Below are 27,917 nucleotides of genomic sequence, written 5' to 3' on the forward strand. Positions count from 1 at the left end.
ATGTTCATGGCAACCCCCTTACATAACCACTATGGCAGCATGGGGTGCTGCAGCTAGTGATCAGAGGATGATAGGCATCATAACTTTCACCACCACATTTTGGCTCATCTGACAGCTCATAACGTCACATAATTAAATCAGGATGGCAATGTTTGTCCAGTGTAAATATTCATTACTTCATTATGGATTATTGCTAAACACAGTCAAAAGTAATCAAATCACAAGAAAAAAAACCCAGAAGGATATAATCTGTAAGGTGTGATCTGCAGAAGTCCCATTGTTAACAAAGTACAGACAGACATCAATAAACGGATTCCTCTGAAGCCCATATGGATTGCAAATGCCAGAGAACATGTGCTGAATAAAACACAGAGACTTAGAATCTGCGGATATTTAATCTCCGTTGACATATGGGAATAGATTATCTGATGGTTTAAGATTTGCAATCCATCATTAAATGTTCATATATTACAGGTATTAAAACAGTCTTATGTGGAGTTTATTTCTAACCCTTAAGTGCCGCCTTTGTAATCTGAATGGATGTATTTCTATATACATTGTGTGCAGTTTATTAGAGTACATTTCTTATATGAATGCTGTGATGTTTAGTGGATGAGATAAAAGGCGGCTTGGAAAAAAAATTTTTTAAATTTTACTCACATGTCCAGGAAATTGCATATTTAGAACTTTCCTGAGATATTTCTTAAAGACACAGACCTGCCTTTTAAGCTAGATTCCCATTAAGCAAAAGTGCTGTGGATTTTCTGTTGTGCATTTGCTTGCTGCAAATCTGTATTTTACACATAGCACAAGAGGAGACAAAGATCACATGCTGCAAAGAAATGTTCTATTCCAATGCCAGCCTACATGCATGCGGTTTTATCCATCTCTGAACATATAGGCCCCCATTCACCATTTTAAAAAAATTTTTGCATGCGATTTATGAATTTTGAGCAAAGTCAAAAATGGTCTTATTTTTCAGTTCAGTTTTGAAATGCATTTGTGAATTTTTAGCACCTAAAGTCACACTTTTGTTAAAATGGTGCAAAGTACGTCTCAAAGGGGGACTCGCACCAAATTTTGCAACTGTTACAAAATTAATGAATTTAGAGAAAATATCTGCAAAACAACAAACTAAGACAAAAAAAAAAGCAGGGTTCTGATCCATATACTCACTTAGAGGAATATTCTCGTTTATGGAGGACGTTGTGCTCGGTCAGGTAAAACTTCACAATGATCACCACAGTCAGGTAACAAGCAGCCAATGTTCCAAGGATACTGCAGGGTGAAAGACAGGAATTATCAGTCAAGATTTATTCCCATAAAAGTCAAATTGTGCTACTTACAATAAATTTGGCTGATCTTTTGGGAACTCTTGATTTCAAGTTTCTAGTTTTATTACAACACCTAACATATTGTGTTATCACAGCTCAGAGACATTGGGCCTGAACTGCACAAGATCTCTGAAGGTGTTGCTTGTATCTCGCACCAAGACATTGACAGTCCTGCTCCACCAACAGTTTCAATGTCCTGGTGATCGACAGCCAGCTCCCCACGGTCTAACTGAGGGAAGCTGGCTGTCAGTCAGCATGACGCCAGATGTGCTGCCCCTTCCTTAGAGCAGCCCACAAAAAGAGGTTCTTTGTAGACGTGGAGCAGCTCAACAACTGGCAGGAGTGATCCATGACTGCTCCTCAGTCCTTAAGCCCATAGTAAAAAAGACGCAGTTACTTACCGGTAACAGGAATTCTCCAAGCCCATGACAGCACCACAGAGAAAGGGGATCCGCCCTTCAAGGTACCGGCTTTTTATCTGTAGGTTTCCTGTCCTTGAAGGGTGGATCCCCCTCTCTATGTTGCTGTCATGGGGAAAGGAGAAAGTAAAGAGTCAAGTAAAGCCTCTCCAACTGTTTACTTGGGACATGCAGCAATCATTCATTACTATGACATGAAGATTTACAGGAGAAACTACTAACTGGAATTTATGTGAATATTGGGAGTTTCTGTATGGTAGGCAATCCTGCCTTTAGCTATATGGATAATCCGCAGGTAAGGTATTTGATGCTTATTTAATGCTGTCATCTTCCATTGCTCCATAAACCAATTCTGATGCTCACTTACCCACTTCCAGACAGACAAGGGTAAGCATAGTGACTCTAAAGTGGGCAGCCGTTGGAACAGAAGGCTAGCCTTACTCCTCAAACGCATTCATGAGAATTAGGTACTCCTTGGCCACTTTTGAATGGATATGCAGAGTTGCAGCAGCAGCCAAAATGGAGTTATCAAACTACAGCAATCAGCCAAGTAAGTGAAAAATTGTTGGAAATCGGGGAGATATATATATATATTAGACTGTGGCCCGATTCTAACGCATCGGGTATTCTAGAATATGCATGTCCCCGTAGTATATGGACAATGATGATTCCAGAATTCGCGGCAGACTGTGCCCGTCACTGATTGGTCGAGGCAACCATTATGACATCTACGTCGATACTGTGCCCGTCGCTGAATCAGAAACGTGAGATGTCTACGTCCTTTATGACATCATCGTCGCTGTGCCCGTTGCTGATTGGTCGAGGCCGCCAGGCCGGGATTTCCAGGACAGACAGACAGACAGAAAAACCCTTAGGCAATTATATATATACTAGACTGTGGCCCGATTCTAACGCATCGGGTATTCTAGAATATGCATGTCCCCGTAGTATATGGACAATGATGATTCCAGAATTCGCGGCAGACTGTGCCCGTCGCTGATTGGTCGAGGCAACCTTTATGACATCATCGTCGCCATGGCAACTATTATGACATCTACGTTGATACTGTGGCCGTCGCTGAATCAGAAACGGGCGGCCTCGACCAATCAGAGACGCGGGATTTCCAGGACAGACAGAAAAACCCTTAGATATATATAGATATATATATTTTTTTTTTCCAGGAGTGAATGTATACACTTTTACTTACTAAACTGAAGTGTCAGGAGCCTGCTGACGGATTGTGCATGTGATATTAAGTGGTAATAGAGGCATATACACCTCTGGCTGAACTTACAACTTTGCAGCTCCTGGAATTCAGAAGTTAAAAAGGGTAAAAATGATAGACTAGTTCTAAAAACCCAGATTAGAGTGTGTAAGGCAAGGAATTATTAGGGCACCAAGAACTAATCACATGTATCCTGCTCCCATCACGTTGCAGTGAGGCCATGAATGCAGTATCTGACACCTTCTAGCCTTGGTCATCGGCGAGTAATGTGGGATGAGGTGCATGGACCTGTAATTACATGTGACAGGTCAGTCGCAGGCTTGTCCGCTTGCATTGCTCTATAGGCTTTTGACACGATATATTAAAAACTGGAATAGATTGTAATTGAAAATCTAAAATATCCAGTAATGTAATGTATTACTGCTGAACCAAAGCCCAAGGTGTAATCTAAAATGCCATTATAGGCCCCCGGTCATGCATGTGACAAGAGCATGCTGCAGATGTTTGGATGTAATGGACTCCAGAAAACTAGAGTATGAATAAAGAACTGTAATGTTATTCCCATAAAATGTGAGTTACCTAGAAAATAAGCTCCAAATCCTCCACATTAAAAGGGTTTTCCCATGAACAAAAAATTATTAAAAATTAGATTTTGGAATTATAATTGGATTAAATAAAATCTGATGAATCTTGTAAATGCGCCCCTGCTGTGTACTGTGTAATGGCCGCGTCTGAACGTGCGGGAGCTGTGGTATGATCAGACCATTACACAGTACACAGCAGGGGCACATTTATAAGATTATCTCAGCACAGGGGCATTATATTTACACACATCCAAATGTGGCAATTGATTAAAACATTTTTGTTCTTGGGAAAACCCCCTTTAAATGAAGACCTATGGAAGAACCCTTAAAAGGGAACGTGTAACCAGAAAATTACTTTGTTTAATTAAGGTTTCTGTGTCAAAGGGATTAAAAGAAACAATGGATTTCACACCGTCCACTTTTGGGGTTTTATTTTCCTGATTATCTTCCCGTTTTGGGAAACCACACACATACATTAGTCACAACGGTCAGACCCCGACCATTTCTTTTGTATTGAAGCATCTAATATGCGGGTGCAAAAGTGATTGTGAAGGGGTAGCAAGCAGGGTCAGCGGTCACATCACCTCCTGTGATTAGTGTCATCAGCTGTGTAGAAATGCTACCAGTCATTGTAATCCTGACTGATATAGAATATATATATATATATATATATATATATATATATATATATATATATATATATATATATATATATATATATATATATATATATATATATACACATATATACATACATATATACATACATATATACATACATACATATATACACACTAGCTATTGAACCCGTTCTACGCCCGGGTGGCGAGCATTTATATTGGTATATGGTCTCCATCCTGGTATGTGCTGCTCCATCCTGCGTCCCCATCCTGTCATGTGTTGCACCCATCCTGCGCCCCCATCCTGTGCCACCGTTCTTTAATTTGCATCTCCCATCCATATGCCCCGTACACTGCTCCATAAAAGGTTGATGGCCCCATAAGATGCTCCATAGTATATGCCCCTGTACACTGATCCATTATGGTTGATGGCCCCATAAGATGCTCCATAGTGTATGCCCCGTACACTGCTCCATTATGGTTGATGGCCCCCATAAGATGCTCCATAGTGTATGCCCCCGTACACTGCTCCATTATGGTTGATGGCCCCCATAAGATGCTCCATAGTGTATGCCCCCGTACACTGCTCCATTATGGTTGATGGCCCCCATAAGATGCTCCATAGTGTATGCCCCGTACAGTGCTCTATAAAGGTTTATGGCCCCCATAAGATGCTCCATAGTATATGCCCCCGTACACTGCTCCATTATGGTTTATGGCCCCATAAGACGCTCCAATGTGTATGCCCCCGTATGCTGCAGCGATATAAAAAAAACCAAAAAAAACAAAAAACAAAGAAAAACATACTCACCTATCGTGCTGGGTGCCGAGTGCTGGGGGGCCTGAGCAGGCGGGGACACCGGCGCGCTGTGGGGGTCAGGTGCCGGAGTCCCCCAGCACTTGCTATATTCACCTGTCCCGTTCCACCGCTGCGTCTGCTCAGTGTTCCGGCTCCTCCGGCTGTGACTGTTCAGTCAGAGGGCGGCACCGGCGCGCATTAAGCACGTCATCGCGCCCTCTGAACTGTGAACGTCACAGCAGAGGACCGGGACATGGAGCCGCACGCAGCGCTGGAACGGGGGACAGGTGAATATAATATTCACCCTCCTGGCGCGTCCACGGTCCCTGCCTCTCTGGTGGAGATCGCGGTGTGCGTTCAGTGTTTACGCATACCGCTATCTCCTGGGAGCGTCACTCTGTGGGGGCCAGACTGCGCCGGCGCTTGCGCAGTCTATAGAGGCTTTGGACAGAGTGACGCTCCGAGAGAGAGAGAGAGAGAGAGAGAGAGAGAGAGAGAGAGAGAGAGAGATACACACACATACATATATACACATACATATACACACATACACACACACACACAGCACTGTTGTTGTAAAGAATTTTGTGTGATAATTTGAAAATCAGATCTAAGCCAAGGAGAACAGCAGCACACAGGGCACCGAGATATAACGGAATATATGACGTGGACCACATTACTGCCATATAGAACAGACTTATAAAAATGAGGTACTCTGTGCACAAATTAGACCACTCGTGTGGCTGCCCACCAGTCACAACAATGCATCCTTTTCTTTGACATCATTGCACATGGCTTTATTAGATTTAGTCTAGACATGTAAAGGGCAGGTAGGATCCAGCACGATTTAAAAGCAGCCTCAGCGCTGGATCTTACCGGTCCTTCAAATGTAATAAAATTCAAATACATTTTGTAAGGGAACTGCAGTGCCATCTAGTGGACATAGTTGGTTTAGCAGTTTCATGGTTAAAGGGAAACTGTCAGCAGTTTTGGCTGATATAAAATATGGCCATCACTTTTCAGGGCTTACATACAGCATTCAATAATTATATTATAATGCTGTATATTTGCCCCCAACCCGACCTGCAAGAGAAGAAAAATAAGTTTCATTACTCACCTGCGGGGCGGTCCGGTCCGATGAGTCGCTCTTTTTGGTCCGGTGCCTCCCATCTTCTTATGATTGCCGCCATCCTGCTTGCTTCATGTGGATGACGCGTCCCTGCATCATCCACACAGGCTCCCTGGCATCGCGCTCCTGCACAGGCGTACTTCTCTGCCCAGTAGTTTTGAGGCAAAGGGGAGAAGGGATATTGGGCCCAAGTAAAATAAAAGCTTATACTCACCTCCTGCACCAGACATGTTGGCAGTGGGTCGTCCAACTGGTGAACAGCCCCTTTAAATTTACAGATTTCATGGGGTACAAATTCACTTTAGGGTCTAAATTTATTTTGCATTTCTGGTTTTTAGATTGAATTTACATGAACTGCTAGAACAGCTGGAGATGGGCCGCAATACAGGAGGTCCAGAAATGGCTGGGCGGTAAACCCGGCAGAGGTCAGGTGAAGTCATTGTGATGGTCGGGTCTGGCTGGCGATTAAAGGAAAGAATAAATGCATTTTCTTAATTTGTATTTATTCGGACTCCCATGACAGCACTACGAGAGAGGGGATCCGCCCGGAACCGGAAACCTACAGATACAAAAAGGGCGGCACCTCTCCCCATGCATCAGTTGGTTTCCAGTTCCTGAAGGGACTGGATCCTACAGAGGATTTCTACAGGAGTTCCAGGCCGGCCGGACCGATTTAGGTAGCGAGGGGGTCTCCTACCTCAGCCGGTGCGGGGTACCTGAGGTAGTCACGGTGGCCCTGGCAGGGCTGCATGGCGGTGGCTATTCAGCGAGGAGCGGTCGCCAGGGGGTGTCCTGTCTCCGGAGCCAGCACATGGTGAGTATGACGGTTCCCCTCCCTCGAGTGCTGTGGGGGCTCTGTGGAGACGGCGTCATCATGGTGGCGCCACTCGGAGTCTCCTGGCAAGGTCTCGACGTTCCACGCTGTTCACAGCGCTGACAGGAAGCGCTGTGGACTAGGGGTGACGTCGGAAGGTCACTGTGTCACAATGGGAGATTACTAAAGCTAAACTAGAACACCTGGGTTGGATCATAAACTTCGAAAAATCTAAGTTACAGCCCCTAAATATTCAAAAATTCATGGGATTAATGTTGAATTCAGTAACACAGTGTCTTCTCCCTATAGAAAAGAACGATCTAATTCAGAATTATGTATTAAATGCGATTAATACACCCTCCATGACACTTAGACAAGCAATGTCCCTACTTGGGTCACTCACATCTTGCATTCCAGCAGTTAAGTGGGCTCAGTTCCACACCAGATCCCTACAAAAAGAAGTCTTGTTCCATGACAGAGCCTTAGGAGGCGCGTTAAATGGGAAATTAACGTTGGGGCCAATAACATTGGATTCCCTTAGGTGGTGGTTAGATAAACAGAATTTATCAGCAGGGGTTCCCTGGATAGTTGATGTGTCCCAGGTGATAACCACGGATGCCAGCTCTTCGGGGTGGGGAGCCTATATGGGGGACATGGTGGTCCAGGGGCAATGGGAACCCTTCACAACGTTCTCATCCAACCAAAGGGAGTTGTTGGCGGTTGAATTGGCTGTTAAAAAATTCCTCATATCTGCAGGGCCAGCACGTCAGAATTCTGTCGGACAACAGAGTTGCAGTCGCTTATATAATCCGGCAAGGGGGAACACGTTCCGAGACATTAATGCAGATCACGGATCTCTTGTTCCAGTTGGCAGAGCTCAATTTTCAATCTTTGACAGCTCTCCACATCAAAGGAAAAGAGAATGTGATGGCATATTTCCTCAGCCGAAATGTGTTAAAGCAAGGAGAGTGGTCTCTCAACGAGGACATTTTCAAACTTATTGTCCACAGATGGGGTCAGCCAGTGGTGGATCTGTTCGCCACCAGAAGCAACAGAAAAGTAAATCCCAGGGAGAATCCCCTGGCGGTGGACGGGTTTCTAATAAAATGGGATTTTTCACTGGCTTATGCCTTCCCACCGCTGAACCGGATACCTCTAGTGGTGAGGAAAATCAGGGAGGATCGAGAATAAGTCATCCTTATTGCCCCCTTTTGGCCCAGAAGAACCTGGTTTGCCTGGCTCAAGACAATGTCCGTATTGGTTCCCTGGGTACTGCCAGAGATCCCGAACTTGCTTTCTCAGAGACCGATCTCCCATCCACAAGTGGCAGCGCTCCATTTAACGGCGTGGAGTTTGAACAGTTACTATTAGTAGAAAAAGGCTTCTGTCCAAACTAAGTAGAGACGCTCCTAAAGAGTAGAAAGCAAATAACTACGAAAATCTACTCTAGGACTTGGAGGAAGTTCTTGACCTGTTCAAAATTTAATATCCAAGATGGGGTGCCGATACAACAAATTTTAGAGTTTCTGCAGAAGGGGTTCGAGTTAAAACTCTCTACTAGTACCCTTAGAGTACAGGTCTCAGCTCTGGGTGCCCTGTTTTCCTGTAATATAGCTAACAACTATTGGATAGCGAGATTTATGAAGGCAGTTAGTAGAACTATACCAGTGTATAAAGACAGAACAGTTCCGTGGGATCTAAATTTAGTTCTGTCCTCTCTAACAAACCCCCCTTTGAACCTCTACAAGAGGCCTCGATCAAAATGTTGACACTTAAGACAGCCTTCTTGATTGCCATAACCTCAGCTCGCAGGAAAGGGGATATCCAGGCGCTTTCCAGACTTCCTCCATACACCGAAATCTTGTCAGACAGAGTAGTCCTTAGACCAGACCCAGCATATCTACCGAAGATAGCGACACGTTTCCATAGATCACAGGAGATAGCAAAACTATCTTTTATTCCTAATCCCTCTAATCCTAAAGAGCAGGAGCTTCATACGTTAGACGTCAGATCTCTTCTTCAGTATATTTCAGCCACTGATAATTGGAAGAAAGATGGGGCACTGCTTCTTTCCTTCCAAGGGACAAAAAAATGGTGTAGAGTATCGAAATATTCACTGGCTAAAGGGATTGGGGAAACTATCTCTCTAGCTTATACAGCAGGTGGGGGTCCGGCTCCGCAGAATCTAAAGGCACATTCCACCCGGGCCATGGCGTCACCCTGGGCAGAAAGATCTGGAGTATCAGTGGAACAAATATGTAAGGCGGCCACATGGTCATCCCCTTCCACTAGAACTACTGATGGAGTCATTTTGACTCCTTTCGTTTTTTATTTCTCTTCTGTGACTACATTTTTCAGAATTCCGGCTTGAAACTCGGTGACTTTTCCTCAAATATGATGTGAAAAAAGATTTTGTGAGAATAAATAATTTTGGTGAAAAATTTGTGCGTTTTTTTCAAAATTTACCAAGAACTACTGAAGGGAGTCATTTTGACTCCCTACTATATTTTGAGGTCCTTTTGTCACTAAATTTTGCTATAAAGTTTTGTGCATAATTTTTTCACTCTGTCTTATTTACCCTGATGTACATATAGATGTAGTTCAATTTACATGTCAACTTTTCACATTTTCCTTGTGTTTTACCTGCTTGTATTACTGTGTAATGCTGAACAAAATAGCTTGTTTACTCTAGGCTCTTATCTTATGCTAATGAAGGGTGGTGTTTTTCTAAGGTCCTAGCAGGAGACAGTATTCTGGATAGTAACTTTACTTTCAGTTCAGCTGAAGAGACAAAGAACAGACGCAGACATACGAGCTCTGAAGACTCATACAGGTATGAATTGTTATGAAATAGTTTAGCTGTCTGTCAACTGATTCAGCCCACCTACTTTTGAAGGTGGCAGAACAGTTATTATTTCTTTTAGTTTTCATTTCATTTCTATTTTTCAGCAGGGAACTATATAGAATTATGGAATTTGTGAGGAATATGGAGAGAAGACGTTTGATAAAGCCTCAGGATATTCTGGCTACTTTGCAATCCATACCGGAGGATGAATCGGAATCCGAATTGAAGGAACATGTATTTGATTCTGACAGTGATGAAGATTTAATTCCTCAGAACATATCAAGTGAATCTGAAGACTCAGAAGGAACAAATCCAGAAGGTAAGTAGTTATGTGTATTTATTTGTTCTTCCACACACTGAGTTAGGGCCTGTGCACACTAGCAGAATTCTGGCTGAATAGCCATCTGGATATTCTTGCCGCAATACAGGCCGTACCTGCCCGCTCATGCCTGAAGCTCCGCTCCGAACCCCGGGCTGGAGTCGCTGTCAGGGACAGAGCAGCGCTTGCTTACGCGCGAGCACGGCTCCGTCCCAGACAGCGGCTCCAGCCCGGGGTTCGGAGCGGAGCTTCAGGTATGAATCTCCGCTCTGTACCTGAGCGGGCAGGTACGGGCCGGATTGTGGTGAGAATATCCGGTCGGATATTCCGCCGCTAATCCAGCCAGTGTGCACGGACCCTTACAAAACAAAAATTCTAAATATTCATCAACTTTTTTCCAGATATTCCAAGCACATCAACTGGGGATCGGGCTCATGCAGTTATGTTGCCTCGTGACCATCCTCCTGGTCGTGGACAGAAAAAAATCAGCAAAACGTCCCAGAAATGAAAGAACAACAGACAACGATGGCGGTGAAGGTAATGCAACAACAAACACCAGAGAAGGCGAATCTGAAGGAATACTAGTTTCAGCGGATGGTATTCAATGGAAACCTGTTGAAATAGGACAACACTTGCCTGGTAGGCGTGACAGCCAAAATATTCTTCGAGAAGCACCTGGCCCTACAGGATACGCCAGAAGAAATATCATTATCGATAGTCCTTTGAGCGCATGGCGTTTATTTTTTGATTCATATATATTGACACATATAAAGAACTGTACGCTTGCAGAAGCATGCAGGAACAATAATTTACAGTTTACTCTATCTGATGAGGAGCTAGATGCATTCATTGCGATATTCTATGCTCGTGGAATATCTGGCACGAACCGTCACTCGATTAGCAGTATTTGGTGTAATGACTGGGGAATACCGTTTTGCAAAGCGACAATGTCTAGGGACCGCTTTGTTGAAATTATGAGGTTTCTCAGATTTGATGAGAAATCTACTCGATCGGAGAGACTGCAAACGGACAAGTTTGCTCTATTTTCTACTGTGTGGGACAGGTTTATTGAAAATTGTATTGCGTGTTACAAACCTGGCCCATACATAACGGTGGATGAGCAACTTTTCCCAAGCAAAACTAGGTGTCCATTCACGCAGTACATGCCTTCCAAACCAGATAAATATGGCCACAAATATTGGCTAGCTGTTGATAAGGAGAGCAAATATCTGGCAAATGGCTTCCCTTATCTAGGCAAAGATGACACACGCCGTGCTGAGGACCGTGTAGCTGACCATGTGGTAATGAAGTTATTGGACCCGTTTTTGAAAAAAGGTCGCAATGTTACAACCGATAATTATTTTACTTCAGTAAAATTAGCTAAACAGCTAAAAAGCAAAGGAACAACCATCGTGGGAACACTTAATAAGATAAGAGAGAAGTGCCTAAAGAAATAAAATCCATGAAAGAGGAATTGTACAACACTAAAGTGTTTAGAAATGAAGACAATTTTACACTTACAGTATATCAAGGAAAGCCCAACAAAAATGTTGTCATTTTGAGTTCCGTCCATCCAGATGTTGTTGTTGCGTCTGATTCCGCTAAAAAAAACTCCAGAAACGGTAAAGTTTTACAATGAAACAAAATATGGAGTAGATGTAGTGGATCAGATGGCACGAAAATATACCACACGAACATCCACAAGGAGATGGCCTGTTCATGCATTTGAAAATGCCTTAGACTTTGCGGGTATAAATGCATGTATAATATTCAAGGAGATTACCCACCAAAAAATGTCACGCAAGGCATTTTTGCAAACGCTTGTGAGAGAGTTGAGTGGTCCTTATGTCACAGATAGGGAAAAGGGTTCCACGTCCCAAGTTTCTACATGTTCAGAAGTGATGGTTCAAACAAAATTTTGCCAGATCAAAAGAAAAGTGCAAGAAAAATAGATCTGTCGGCAATTGTAAGACTTGTGGTAAGTCTTTGTGTGGGCAATGTACTGCCATAAATCAAAGGCAATGCCTAAAATGCGAAACACCAAATGTTTAGAAGGTGAATTCTGCGCCATATTTTCATTTTTATGCTCCCCCACCTACATTTTCTCTGCTTTTTGTTCTTCAGTTGTTGTTTATATGTGTGCACTTGAATAAAAAAAAGGTTTGAAAAACGTCTATTATAATTATTGTTATTTTCTGTAGAAAAATAAGAAAAGCAGAAAAAAAACAATCAAAAGCATTACTGTTGGATCTCACAATAATAATACATTACAAAAAATATAATTATTAATAAATAACCACAAATGAAACTCTAAAAATAAACGAAAACAAGCAAGGAGTCAAAATGACTCCTTTCAGTAGTTCTAGGCGGGGTCACGAGTCCAGTAGTCCTAGTGTTAAGCACTATCGGTTGGATTTGGGGTCCTCTTCTGATCTCACCTTCGGGTTAAGGGTGCTACAAACTATAGTCCCTCCCTAAGGTAGCTTACATCTCTCTAAATCTCTCATAGTGCTGTCATGGGAGTCCGAATAAAGCATTAAGCTACTTACTGGTAGCGGCATTTTTCGGAGGCCCATGACCGCACCCTTAGATCCCTCCCTATTCACGTGGGGGTTGCACTTCCTGATATGTATACAGGTCCTTCTCAAAAAATTAGCATATAGTGTTAAATTTCATTATTTACCATAATGTAATGATTACAATTAAAATTTCATATATTATAGATTCATTATCCACCAACTGAAATTTGTCAGGTCTTTTATTGTTTTAATACTGATGATTTTGGCATACAACTCCTGATAACCCAAAAAACCTGTCTCAATAAATTAGCATATCAAGAAAAGGTTCTCTAAACGACCTATTACCCTAATCTTCTGAATCAACTAATTAACTCTAAACACATGCAAAAGATACCTGAGGCTTTTATAAACTCCCTGCCTGGTTCATTACTCAAAACCCCCATCATGGGTAAGACTAGCGACCTGACAGATGTCAAGAAGGCCATCATTGACACCCTCAAGCAAGAGGGTAAGACCCAGAAAGAAATTTCTCAACAAATAGGCTGTTCCCAGAGTGCTGTATCAAGGCACCTCAATGGTAAGTCTGTTGGAAGGAAACAATGTGGCAGAAAACGCTGTACAACGAGAAGAGGAGACCGGACCCTGAGGAAGATTGTGGAGAAGGACCGATTCCAGACCTTGGGGAACCTGAGGAAGCAGTGGACTGAGTCTGGTGTGGAAACATCCAGAGCCACCATGCACAGGCGTGTGCAGGAAATGGGCTACAGGTGCCGCATTCCCCAGGTAAAGCCACTTTTGAACCATAAACAGCGGCAGAGGCACCTGACCTGGGCTACAGAAAAGCAGCACTGGACTGTTGCCAAGTGGTCCCAAGTACTTTTTTCTGATGAAAGCAAATTTTGCATGTCATTCGGAAATCAAGGTGCCAGAGTCTGGAGGAAGACTGGGGAGAAGGAAATGCCAAAATGCCTGAAGTCCAGTGTCAAGTACCCACAGTCAGTGATGGTGTGGGGTGCCATGTCAGCTGCTGGTGTTGGTCCACTGTGTTTCATCAAGGGCAGGGTCAATGCAGCTAGCTATCAGGAGATTTTGGAGCACTTCATGCTTCCATCGGCTGAAATGCTTTATGGAGATGAAGATTTCATTTTTCAGCACGACCTGGCACCTGCTCACAGTGCCAAAACCACTGGTAAATGGTTTACTGACCATGGTATTACTGTGCTCAATTGGCCTGCCAACTCTCCTGACCTGAACCCCATAGAGAATCTGTGGGATATTGTGAAGAGAAAGTTGAGAGACGCAAGACCCAACACTCTGGATGAGCTTAAGGCCGCTATTGAAGCATCCTGGGCCTCCATAACATCTCAGCAGTGTCACAGGCTGATTGCCTCCATGCCACGCCGCATTGAAGCAGTCATTTCTGCCAAAGGATTCCCGACCAAGTATTGAGTGCATAACTGAACATTATTATTTGTTGGTTTTTTTGTTTGTTATTAAAAAACACTTTTATTTGATTGGATGGGTGAAATATGCTAATTTATTGAGACAGGTTTTTTGGGTTATCAGGAGTTGTATGCCAAAATCATCAGTATTAAAACAATAAAAGACCTGACAAATTTCAGTTGGTGGATAATGAATCTATAATATATGAAAGTTTAATTGTAATCATTACATTATGGTAAATAATGAAATTTAACACTATATGCTAATTTTTTGAGAAGGACCTGTATAGTGTGATATGTAGATCTCACGTGTGGTGTCTAGTTACAATATAATAGGTTATTTTTGTTTTCAAAATGTATATAATGTATATTTGTGTACCACTAACCGCGGTAGTCCTCTCAGGCTTTGAAATACAACTGATGCATGGGAGAGGTGCCGCCCTTTTTGTATCTGTAGGTTTCCTGTTCCTTAAGGGTGGATCCCCTCTCTCGTAGTGCGGTCATGGGCCTCCGAAAAATGCCGCTACCAGTAACTAGCTTAATGCTTTTTTTTTTAAATAAAAATTATATATCTACTATATAATTGTCTAAGGGTCACTTCCATCTGTCTGTCTGTCTTTCTGTCACAGATTTTCATTGGTTGCGGCCTCTGTCTGTCATGGAAATCCAATGACCAATCAGCGAAGGGCACAGTCCGGAATAAAATGGCCGATCAGTCGTCCCCGCAGTCAGTGCCCGCTCCATACTCCCCTCCGGTCAGCGCTCACACAGGGTTAATGTCAGCATTGACCGTGGTGTAACGCACTCCATTAACACTGTGTGACCAACTTTTTACTATTCATGCTGCCTATGCGGCCCCTCGAATCCACAACAGGCCTTTCCCACTTACGATGCTCCGGTAACCAGTCCATGCTGCGAGACCGCTACGTCATCATCTCACGAGACCACAATGCACACTTCAGACCGGAGCGCGTGAGGACCATCGGTAACCGGCCGCTTCGATCCGGAGGCTCCGGAAGGGGAGTATGTAACTATTTTTTTATTTGAATTTTTTTTTTTTTTTTTTTTTTTTTTTTAACAGGGATATGGAGCATACTACGTGGCTGGGCAATATACTACGTGGCTGGGCAATATACTATGTGGCTGGGCAATATACTACGTGGCTGGGCAATATACTACGTGGACATGCATATTCTGGAATACCCGATGCGTTAGAATCAGGCCACCATCTAGTATATATATATATATATATATATATATATATATATATATATATATATATATATATATATATATATATATATTTGTCTAAGGGTCACTTCCGTCTGTCTGTCACGGACATTCATTGGTCGCGGCCTCTGTCTGTCATGGAAATCCAAGTCGCTGATTGGTCGTGGCAAACCGTCCACAACCAATCAGCGATGGGCACAGTCCGGCGGCAAAATGGCAGCTCCTTCCTCCCCGCTCCATACTCCCCTCCAGTCAGCCCTCACACAGGGTTAATGGCAGCGTTAATTGACCGCGTTATGCCGCGGTGTAACGCACTCCATTAACGCAGCTATTAACCCTGTGTGACCAACTTTTTACTATTGATGATGCATGTGCAGCATCAATAGTAAAAAGATCTAATGTTACAATTAATAATAATAATAATAAAAAAAGCTTATTCTCCCCCTCTGACGTGGCGTGCTGTCCTCGGCAGTGCAAGCGGCAGGTTCCAGTGCCAAAGATGCTATGCGAGGAAAACCTTCTATGACGTCACGGTCATGTGACCGCGACGTCATCACAGGTCCTGCGCTCATACCAACCCTGGGACCGGAAGCTGCCGCGTGCACCGCACACAGGCGCCAAGACTACAAGGGGCCCTCGGAAGGTGAGTATATGTTTATTTTTTATTTTAAGTCTTTAACCACGCATATAGTGCCCACATTGCTATATACTACGTGGGCTGTGTTACATACTGTGTGGGCTGCGTTATATACTACATCTCTGCTATATACTATGTGGGCAATGTTATATACTGCGTGGCCTGTATTAACGCATTGGGTATTCAAGAATATTTCGTGGCCTGTGCTATATACTATGTGGCTGCTATATACATAAAACATACATATTCTAGAATACCCGATGCGCTAGAATCGGCCACCATCGTGTGTGTATGTGTGTGTATATATAAAAATAGTAGTAGTATATTGCCCAGCCACATAGTATATTACCCAGCCACGTAGTATATTGCCCAGCCACGTAGTATATTGCCCAGCCACGTAGTATATTGCCCAGCCACGTAGTATATTGCCCAGCCACGTAGTATATTGCCCAGCCACGTTGTTTATTGCCCAGCCACATAGTATATTGTCCAGTTACGTAGTATATTGCACAGCGACATAGTATACAGCACAGAGCCACGTAGTATATTGCACACCGACATAGTATATTGCCCAGCCACGTAGTATATTGTCCAGCGACGTAGTATATTGCCCAGCGACATAGTATACAGCACAAAACCATGTAGTATATTGCCCGGTGACGTAGTATATTGGCTAGCCACGTAGTATATTGCCCAGTGATGTAGTATATTGCCCAGTGATGTAGTATACTGCACAGAGCCATGTAGTATATTGCCCAGTGACGTAATATATTGCCCAGCCACATAGTATATTGCCCAGTGGCGTAGTATATTGCCCAGCCATATAGTATATTGCCCAGCCACGTATGTCACAGGTTAAAAAATAAAAAATAAACAAACATACTCACCTAATGATCTGAGGGCCCCTTGTAGTGTAACATACTCACCATTCTGGTCCTGTCTCTCCGCCTCCTGGGATCCAACGGCGCTGTACCGATGGGCGCGCGGCTGCCGCCATCTTCTGTTCCCAGGATACTTTGCGAAATTACCCAGATGACTTAGCGGTCTCGCGAGACCGCTAGGTCTTCTGGGTAATTTCGCAAAGCATCGCTGGGAAAGGAAGATGGCGGCAGTCGCGAGCGCCTCAGCGGACAACGGAGGTTGAGTATAGCAGGTTTTTTGTTTTTTTAACATTACTTTTTTAACTATTGATGCCGCATAGGCAGCATCAATAGTAAAAGGTTGGGGGACCCACAGGGTTAATAGCGGCGGTAACGGAGTTACCCGCGGCATATCGCGATCCGTTACCGCCGGCATTAACCCTGTGTTAGCGGTGACTGGAGGGGAGTATGGAGCGGGCGCCGGGGAGAGCGACTGTGGGGAGCACAGAGCGGAGCGCCGGGGACAGTGACTGCGGGGAGCGGGGAGTATGGAGCGGGAGCTGGGGACACTGCGGGGAGTATGGAGCAGGCGCCGGGAACACCGTGGAGCATGGAGCAGGCACCAGCCACTGACTGCCGGGAGCGGCCATTTTCTTCTGGACTGTGCCTGTCGCTGATTGGTCATGGCTGTTTTGCGGCGACCAATCAGCGACTTGGATTTCCATGATAGACAGAGGCCACGACCAATGAATATCTGTGACAGAGACAGGACAGACTGAGGTACCCCTTAGACAATTATATGGTAGATAGAGATATATATACACTGGATGAGAGTATAGAGGAAACCGCAGTGTGAACCAACCTTGAGAGCTGCAGAAAATGCTTAAGACTGGGGAATTTAGGTAATTTGGGACGGAGAAATCTAATCTTTTGCTGTAAGCAGAGTTCTGGCCATTTATACATGTTACTGTACATGGGATACGCCGTGTCCAGATCAGTGCATTCCCATGCAAATTACACGCAGTGTCACATAACCGTGCCATTAAAATAAATTGGGTCACTTCTCTGGGTTCCCATTTTTTATTTGGGACATTACACTGCTTGGAGATATGTGAAATTAGAAGAAAAAGCTTAGAACGACCTAGATTTTGTGTGCTAAAATTAAGTCACATACACTGAATAAACATAGCCTAGAGGCATCTGACCAACTAACCATGGACATCTCCCCCGACATTATTCCTCTTGCTGGTCATAGTCTGTAGCTTTTTTTTTTTTCTTCCAGAGAAGATATAAGGATTAATATACAGAATTGTACCTATTTTATGTAGGTCACAAGGAAAATCAGATGGTAAAAATAAAGAAACACGATGGATTTCAATTTTCAGAGAAGAGAGAATGAACCATCACAAATGTCATTATTTATAGCAGATCTGGCAGTTCATTATGCTAGCCCATGCAAAAGCAGCAAACGACATGTACAGATCCGTACTAATAGCCAAACAGCCCTGAGAACTGTAGCATCATTTCGCTACTAGGAGCATTGAAAGTTTCCACAGTTTGAGTCCGATGGAATTGCAAGAATAGCGCCCCCCCATATACGCACCAGTCTGTTAATCACAGACCTGAGGGGTAGGAAGTGAACTCTCCATATCAATACATTGGACCTGGGCTGGCTCCAGGTTTTTGAGGGCCCCGAGCGAAACAGTCTCAGTGGGCCCTCCCTTTAACACATACCACGATACATGGTGCACAGATTAGAAAGTATTAACATAGAACATTTGTAAAAGTGCAAAATGGGTAGCATATAGCACAGCCATGTAGCATATAACAGCCCATGTAGTATATAACACAGCCCACATAGCATATAACACAGCCACATAGAATATAACAGTCACGTAGCATATAACACAAGTGCCAAGTGTTTCTACGTTATATTTCAACCACCGATCAGCTGTTTGCTGGTTGTCAGTGGTTTCATAGTCCGTGTACACATGTACAGTACAGACCAAAAGTTTGGACACACCTTCTCATTTAAAGATTTTTATGTATTTTCATGACTATGAAAATTGTACATTCACACTGAAGGCATCAAAACTATGAATTAACACATGTGGAATTATATACTTAACAATAAAGTGTGAAACAACTGAAATTATGTTCATATTCTAGATTCTTCAAAGTCGCCACCTTTTGCTTTGATGACTGCTTTGCACACTCTTGGCATTCTTTTTATGAGCCTCAAGAGGTAGTCACTGGGAATGGTCTTCCAACAATCTTGAAGGAGTTCCCAGAGATGCTTAGCACTTGTTGGACCTTTTGTCTTCACTCTGCGGTCCAGCTTACGCCAAACCATCTCGATTGGGTTCAGGTCTGGTGATTGGAGGCCAGGTCATATGGCGTAGCACCCCATCACTCTCCTTCTTGGTCAAATAGCCTTTACACAGCCTGGAGGTGTGTTTGGGGTCATTGTCCTGTTGAAAACTAAATGATGGTCCAACTAAACGCAAACCAGATGGAATAGCATGCCGCTGCAAGATACTGTGGTAGCCATGCTGGTTCAGTATGCCTTAAATTTTGAATAAATCCCCAACAGTGTCACCAGCAAAGCACCCCCACACCATCACATCTCCTCCTCCATGCTTCACGGTGGGAACCAGGCATGTAGAGTCCATCCGTTCACCTTTTGTGTAAATCTTTTTATTGAAACAAATTGCATGGAAATTTTCAATACAAATCAAGTCAACATCAAACAAAAATGCGATTAAACAGTTTCAATACAAGCACTTTTAAACAATAAAATGCGTTATGATTGAAGTAACTTGAGTTAAGATTCTTTCTGTCCTCCTTAGAGTGAACATAAGGAGTCGGTTAAGCTGTAAGAGTTGGAACAACTATATGATAAGTACATTATGTAATAATTTCACAATAGCTTGAACTTTATTTACGTTTGAGAGAAGATGGAGAAGAGAGAAGAGAAGAGGGAGAAGAGAGAGGAGGAACAAGAGAGGGTGGGGAACGGGTCCTGGTCTCCCGTCTGCAATCAACCATGGCCTATCCAAGATGTCAAATCCTAAGTCTCTCTGAACATGATCCATGGAGACCAAATGTTCAGCACTCTGTCTAAGTTCCCTGTGTCCTGCCCGATCAACTGCTCCATTCTGTATATGTGATTCAATTCTATAACCAGATCAGAGCGCGATGGAGATTTGGATTGTTTCCAATACCGAGGTATCAGATTGCGAGCAGCTGTGAGGAAATGTTTAAGAAGACCTCTCTTAAACCTGGCAATGGAGAGATCACACATCGATAACAAGGCCAGCTCCATAGTCGGCTGCATCCTATAGAAGGATAATTTATTATGCAGATCAAATACATCCATCCAGAATTTATGAAAGGGAGGACACGACCACCAAATATGTGAGTATGATCCCTTATCTGTCCAACACCTCCAGCAAACATCTGGAGTGAATGGGAACATATTGTGGATATTGTCCGGGCATCTGTACCATCGAGACAGTAGCTTATAACTTCTCTCCTGGTGGTCGGCGCACAACGAAGATCTGAAAGCTTGAAGGAGACACCCGGACCTATCCTCTGGTGAAAAGGTTTTGTTTAGATCATTCTCCCATTTCGCAAAAAATGCAGGAGAGCCAAATACAGTTACCTGATGGTCTTGGAACATCCTATATAAGAATGATACCGAACGCGTGGGAGGGCCCACACCCAGGCATGCCGACTCGAAGGGAGTGAAGGGTCTAAATATGTTGGTCTGTTTAGAAATCACACTAATGAAGCTTTTAATCTGTTTGTATGGGAACCATGATCCAGGGGGTGGGTCTGAATCAGTAAAGAGGGACCGTAGGGGCTTTATAGCGGACTGGGTTATATAGTCATAAATTACCGGATGACTATCCTTATGTTTGTGTAAGAAGAAGGTTTTATCCCGTCCTGCCGGGAAGTCCAGATTATCGATAACTGGGGTCATGGGGCCAGGTATCGAGGAAATATTGAGTTTTTGGCTACCATTTTTGATGAAGAGCACTAGATTTCTTGTGAGGAGGGGAAGATCCTCTCTCAGATCCTGTCCATTTTTCTTTTGCCAAGTGTTGGCGATAGGATTGGTCTTTGAGAGATTAAATTCCAAGTTCACCCATTTTTTGTTACATGCATGATGGAAAAGATCCATAACGCATGTTCCCAGGGATGCATAATTATAAAGTTGGAAGTTTGGAAGGCCTAGTCCTCCTGTTTGTTTGGATCGGTTTAGAAGCTGGTATGATATCCGTGAGTAGGGTTGAGCGAAACGGGTCGACCATTTTCAGAAGTCGCCGACTTTTGGCAAAGTCGGGTTTCATGAAACCTGACACGACCCCTGTGTGGGGTCGGCCATGAGGTCGGCGATCTTCTGAATCTGGTATCGGAATTCCGATACAGAGTTCCGATATGTTTGCAATATCGGAAATCGGTGTCGGAATCCATATTTAAGTGTAAAATAAAGAATTAAAATAAAAAATATTGCTATACTCACCCTCTGACGCGCCCTGGTACTAACCGGCAGCCTTCCTTCCTTAGAATCAGCGCGTGAAGGGCCTTAGATGACGTCGCGGCTTGTGATTGGTCGCGCGACCAATCACAAGCCGCGACGTCACCGAAGGTCCTTCAAGCGCTGATTCATAGGAAGGAAGGCTGCCGGAAAGAAGCAGGGCGCGTCTGAGGGTGAGTATATACCCAATAGGAATATACTCACCCTTGGACGCGCCCTGCTTCTTTCCGGCAGCCTTCCTTCCTAAGAATCAGCGCTTGAAGGACCTTCGGTGACGTCGCAGCTTGTGATTGGTCGCGCGAGCGGTCACATGGGCGGTCGCGCGACCAATCACAAGCCGCGACGTCATCTAAGGCCCTTCACGCGCTGATTCTAAGGAAGGAAGGCTGCCGGTTAGTACCAGGGCGCGTCAGAGGGTGAGTATAGCAATATTTTTTATTTAAAATTCTTTATTTTACACTTAAATATGGATCCCAGGGCCTGAAGGAGATTTTCCTCTCCTTCAGACCCTGGGAACCATTGGAAACCCAATGCACTGCATTGGGTTTCGTGTTTCGGCCGACCCCGACTTTTATAGGATCGGCCGATTTCACTCGACCAGACTTTTGAAAAAGTCGGGTTTCGTGAAACCCGACCCTATAAAAGTAAAAGTCGCTTAACCCTAACCGTGAGTGCTTGCCAGACCAGACGTACCGTATGATCATTGCCTTGAGCCTGGAGAAAAAAAGAGGGCGGAAGGGCCATAGGAATAGTCTGGAAAAAGTAGAGGAGACGTGGCAGCAAATCCATCTTGATGGAATTAATTCTACCTAACCAGGATAGATGAAGTTTATTCCATTTTTCCAGATCTATCTCCACTCTACGAAGGGCCGGTCTGTAATTAGCTTCATATAACGGTGTTGTTTTTGAGGTTAGTGTAATGCCCAGGTATCTAAGGGAATCAGTTTGCCATCTGAACGGGAAAGAGGAGCGTAACTTGGAGACCAAGGAGGGCGGGAGTGAGACATTTAGAATTTCTGATTTATGTGAGTTTATTTTGAAATTGCTCAGGTGCTCAAGTTTTTGGAGCTCTGAGATGATGTTGGGAATGGTAGTTACAGGAGAGGTGATATACATGAGCACATAGTCAGCAAACAGGGCTAGTTTGTGTTCTTCTGACTGTATCTCTATACCTTTTATGGATGGGTTATTGCGGATCGCGGTGGCTAAATGCTCCATGGTTAAAACATATAATAAGGGTGAGAGGGGGCACCCCTGCCTAGTGCCATTACGAATTTGTATGGAGTTTGACAGAGACCCGTTCACTTTGATCTGTGCAGAAGGAGCCTCAGAGCGCCATGTTACTCCTCAGCATCCTCTTTTTTAACCCAATGCCCTCCAGGACTCCCTGCATGAATTCCCATCCCACCCTATCAAATGCCTTCTCGGCATCGACTGATAGTATGCACATGGGGTCCCCACCTCTATTTGCCCTATCAATCAAAGAGATAGTTCTTATAGTATTATCTCTCGCCTCCCTTCCCGGGATGAAACCGACCTGGTCTTGATTGGTCAGCTGGGGTAAATGAGCATTCAATCTCTGGGCTATCATTTTAGCATATATTTTTACATCTATATTAATAAGTGAGATGGGACGGTAACTGCTGCACAGCGAAAGATCTTTCTCCGGCTTCGGGATGACTGTTATATACGCAGCTAGTGCCTGTGGTGGGAAGGACCCCCCCCGAGGCCACAATTACAAGAGGTCAAAAGCGGAGTGCACAGCAGATCCGAGAACTGTTTATAAAAGCTGGCTGTGAAGCCACCAGGACCAGGGCTTTTACCAGACTTCAGATCCCCGACCACAGAAGAGATTTCCTCTAGTGAAAACTCGTCCTCCAAGTCTACCAGGCACTCCTCCGCGACAGGGGGCAACCGATTTGACTGGATATAAGATTTAATTTTATCCCGAAGTGAGTGCGGGGGGAGATCGTTATAATGGCCCTTTAAGTTATACAGTGAGCTATAGTAGTCGTGGAAGCTAGAGAGTATGTCCTGCGTGCTGTAAACCTTTTTGCCTCTGGAATTTTTAATGTGTGGGATGAATGTTTGGGGACCTCTGGGATGTAGACCAATCGCCAAAAGTTTGCCACTTTTATTACCTAGATCAGGGGTCCCCAACTCCAGTCCTCAAGGCCCACCAACAGGTCATGTTTTCAGGATTTCCTTTGCATTGCACAGGTGATGCAATTATTACCTGGGCAAGACTAAGGAAATCCTGAAAACATGACATGTTGGTGGGCCTTGAGGACTGGAGTTGGAGACCCCTGACCTAGATGGTAGAAGTGACTCTTTATTTTCTCTCTCAGGCACCGGGATTTCTGATCTAGGATAGTGAGAAGTTTTTGCCTGGCCATGGACAGATTTGATAAAGTAAGCAGGGAAAGGTCCTGTTTATGTTTTGCTTCGAGTTTGTGTATCTGGGCGGAGAGTTCTGTGATTTCTTCAGTGCGCTCTTTTAAAACGAGCGCCATGCGATATGAATACGCCTCTCAGAATACATTTTAGGGTCTCCCACTTGATCGAGGGCGACGTGGGGTCGTCAACATGGTCCACTATAAAACCTTCGATGGAACACTTCACATCCGAAACAGGTCGAATCCTGCAGAAGATTCTCATTCAATCTCCATGAGAACCTGGATCTCACAGAGGGACCCAGTTGCACCGTGAGGTAGATAGGTGCGTGGTCAGACCGCAGAATCGACCCCACATCGGCCTCCACCCCGCTATCTAACAAGGAGTGCCAGACAAAGAAGTAGTCAATTCTGCTATATGTGGAATATATTGGAGAATAAAAGCTGTAGTCCCTCACGCCCGGGTGCAACGCCCTCCACACATCCATCAACCGCAAGTCACTCAACTGCTTCTTCACTTTTTTGATAGCGGATACGGGATATGAGGTCTTACCTGATGACACATCTAGTAGAGGATTCATTGGGAGATTGAAGTCACATCTGAGAATGATCGGTGAGCCTCCCGCAAACTTTTCTAGACGCTGTTTGCACGTGGAGCCGAATATGTGCTGACCCCGATTAGGGAAATAAACATTTGCCAATATGAGTTCACGAGATTGCCATGCCAGTTTCAAGAAGATAAATCTTCCTTCTGTGTTAACAACCGAATCGAGGATCTCTGGAAGAAAGGACTTGTGAAAACCAATGGACACCCCTTTAGATTTTGAATGAGGATTTGTGCTATGAAACCATTTAGGGTAGTGATACGAAATACAATTAGGAGTCAGTAAACCTACAGGGAGGGCAAACAATTTAAATGCTCCACCATCATATAATACAAGAAAACCAAAGAAACAATGGACACAAGAGCTCAAAATAACAATATTAACAGCTTTATTAGAGACAGATAAAAAAATATGTAATAACAATAAATGCGTAAGACACCATATATGTAAGATACAAAAGATAAAAGCAGAGGCGAGCCTAGTGCCACGCACAAATACGCAAATACAACAACGGGCAAATCAGATAGTAGCTATAAGGTCAAGAAGCCATATATGGGAGCATATAAATGTAATCAAGGTGATGAAAAAAGTATAATCCCAATATTCGCTATAATTCCTAATACCAAAAAGAATGGCAGCTACATAAGAGATAAGGCTCCAAGATACTGAGCGGACAACAGGAAGATAACGTAAGTATATAACCAGATGTATGGGTGTCACATTAGAGCATAGTGAAAATAGACATAACCCACATGGCGAAATAGCATCTATCAGATCAGAGAAATTTGGCGTTATGGTCTGATTACCCCTAGTGGCTCATTAAGCCGAACATTGCACATAGTCCCAGGAAGTCCCATGCAAAAGGGGAAGACTGAGCCGATAGAAGATAGATATATTACCGACCTGCTGCTGTCATGCGTGGAAGAGGAGGCCCCGACGCGCGTTTCGCAATAGTTGCTTCCTCGGGGGGCGTCGGGGCCTCCTCTTCCACGCATGACAGCAGCAGGTCGGTAATATATCTATCTTCTATCGGCTCAGTCTTCCCCTTTTGCATGGGACTTCCTGGGACTATGTGCAATGTTCGGCTTAATGAGCCACTAGGGGTAATCAGACCATAACGCCAAATTTCTCTGATCTGATAGATGCTATTTCGCCATGTGGGTTATGTCCATTTGCACTATGCTCTAATGTGACACCCATACATCTGGTTATATACTTACGTTATCTTCCTGTTGTCCGCTCAATATCTTGGAGCCTTATCTCTTATGTAGCTGCCATTCTTTTTGGTATTAGGAATTATAGCGAATATTGGGATTATACTTTTTTCATCACCTTGATTACATTTATATGCTCCCATATATGGCTTCTTGACCTTATAGCTACTATCTGATTTGCCCGTTGTTGTATTTGCGTATTTGTGCGTGGCACTAGGCTCGCCTCTGCTTTTATCTTTTGTATCTTACATATATGGTGTCTTACGCATTTATTGTTATTACATATTTTTTTATCTGTCTCTAATAAAGCTGTTAATATTGTTATTTTGAGCTCTTGTGTCCATTGTTTCTTTGGTTTTCTTTTTCTACAATTAGGAGTCACTCCTGTTTTAAAGTGAGTCTCCTGGAGCATTAATATTGAGACCCGTTGCTTGTGGCTAGAATACAGTACCTGTCTCCTTTTTTCTGGTATGTTAAGCCCTTTGGTGTTAAAAGAGCAAAATTTAACCCTAGCCATGATCTGGGTGTTGAATGAACAGCTGACTGTGAGAACAGTGAGACCAGGCCCATGGAGGATCCATGTGTGTTGGTTGGACTGGGGGTGGAATAAGGGATTGGGAGGAGAAGACCATTGAAGAGAGGAAAGAGGGGCCTATAGAGTATAGGCCCAGAAAGGAGAATAAGAGTGTAAAGGTCGAGCACCTAGGTGAGGAAATCTCGGTGCGGTAGCGTACCAAAATGCCACCACTCACACCAATTTGGGTGAGGTAGAGCCAAAGGCGAGGCTCAGTCCCCCCAGTGCCCCCCGGCCTAAGGGGCAAATCAACAGTTATGTAACATTGTATAAAGGCAAACTTCGAGTATTTAGTAACTATACCCATATAGGTTAGACTGGCTCTCTAATTAGGAAATAAAATGTTAGAAAGAGGAAGTTAGTACTGGAATTTTATTAATCTATGTCAGTCATCTATGGTAGGCAAATAAGTTTAACTTATGCGGAGACAGTTTATAAAACAAAACTCGGTGAGTTCCTGCCGCATATTGAGCCCAGATGTAGAGCGATTCAGTAAGGCACAGAAGCTCTGTTTAGGTCACCATAAAAATAAATGGGATTTTGATGAAGGACTCAGGTCTGATCAGAGGGTGATTCACGCTTCTTGTGCTGCTTAGAGCGCTGGACCCTTGACCATCTCGGTGGTATATCTGGAAGCTGAGGAGAACTTGGCCAGTCAGGTAGGGCAGTCATTGGCAGCTCAAAAGTACTCAGGAAGTTGGCCAGATCCCCCAGGTTGCGGAAGGTGGCTGATTTCCCACCCTTGAAATCAATCAATTGAAATGGAAAGCCCCATTTATAAGGGATATCTTTCCCCTGGAGGAGGGACAGTAATGGACGTAGGGCTCTTCTCAGCTGCAGGGTCCGCCTGGACAAGTCTGCTAATATTAGGATCTGTGTTCCACAGAAATGAATTGCGCCCTTCTGTCTGGCCGCTAACATTATAGATTCCTTAGTTTTATAATAGTGCACTCTGCAGATGACGTCTCTGGGTCTTGAGTCTGGCTGTGGTTTCGGGCCAAGGGACCTATGAATCCTGTTAAATTTTATGGAGCCCGACCCCGCATCATTTAAGATTTCTAGGAATAGCTTCTGCACTGTGGCGTCAAGTTCGGCTGGGCCTATGGACTCCGGTATACCACGTATCCTGATATTATTGCGCCTATTACGATTTTCCAGATCCTCCATTCCGGTCGCTAATTCCTCCAGTCTCAAAGTATGGCTAGTTATGACCTCTCTGTATTTGTAGTTCTTGCAATACGAGTTCCTGGGTTTTCTCAACCTCTTCCACTCTTGTTGTAAATTCTGATTTTAGGGCCTGGAGCTCCTTTTTATAGGAATTTTCTATTCTACAGGCAAATTTCTCCAAGTCTATTTTGGTGGGCAGGGTTCGTATTAATTTACTAAGGTTCTGTACGGTCATGTCATCAGGAAGATCATCATTACTGTTATCGCCCTCTGATGCCCTTTCAGGCGAGTTGTGTGGGGTCAGTGAGCCTTGTGAGGACAAACAATCCTCAGGGACCCTAATGGAGGACTGGGATCTGGTATTTCTGTTCTGTGCTGCTTGTTAGTGGTTAAGAAGCGATCCATCTCTGAGGAGTAGGCTGTTGAGTCCGGAGGTGCCTCTAAGCGTTTTTTGGGTTTGCCCATGAACATTAGAAAGTTTTATAAGCTGATGATTGGCCGTGGGGGGCACATAGGAGATCCGAGAAGCTACATAATCCGCTCCTCACTCAGCAAAATCCCCTCCCCAGAAAGACTTCCCCTTTAATCTAGGTTTTCAGGGGTTAAACCAGGGCTCTGGCGGTGCAATATAGTCTCTCCAGACCG

General features: G+C 44.0%; 1 protein-coding gene across 1 annotated transcript in view; it reads right to left on the minus strand.

Moving 5' to 3' along the window:
• Positions 1 to 27,917, minus strand: part of SLC38A8 (solute carrier family 38 member 8) — a 99,784-nt gene that overhangs the window by 13,608 nt on the left and 58,259 nt on the right. The window contains exon 4 of the mRNA XM_069740428.1: positions 1,177 to 1,278. Coding sequence (XP_069596529.1) covers positions 1,177 to 1,278 — 102 coding nt within the window. The remainder of the gene's footprint in view (positions 1 to 1,176; positions 1,279 to 27,917) is intronic.

The sequence above is a fragment of the Ranitomeya imitator genome, chromosome 9 (genome assembly GCF_032444005.1).
Source record: "Ranitomeya imitator isolate aRanImi1 chromosome 9, aRanImi1.pri, whole genome shotgun sequence".
Classification (NCBI taxonomy): Eukaryota; Metazoa; Chordata; class Amphibia; order Anura; family Dendrobatidae; genus Ranitomeya; species Ranitomeya imitator.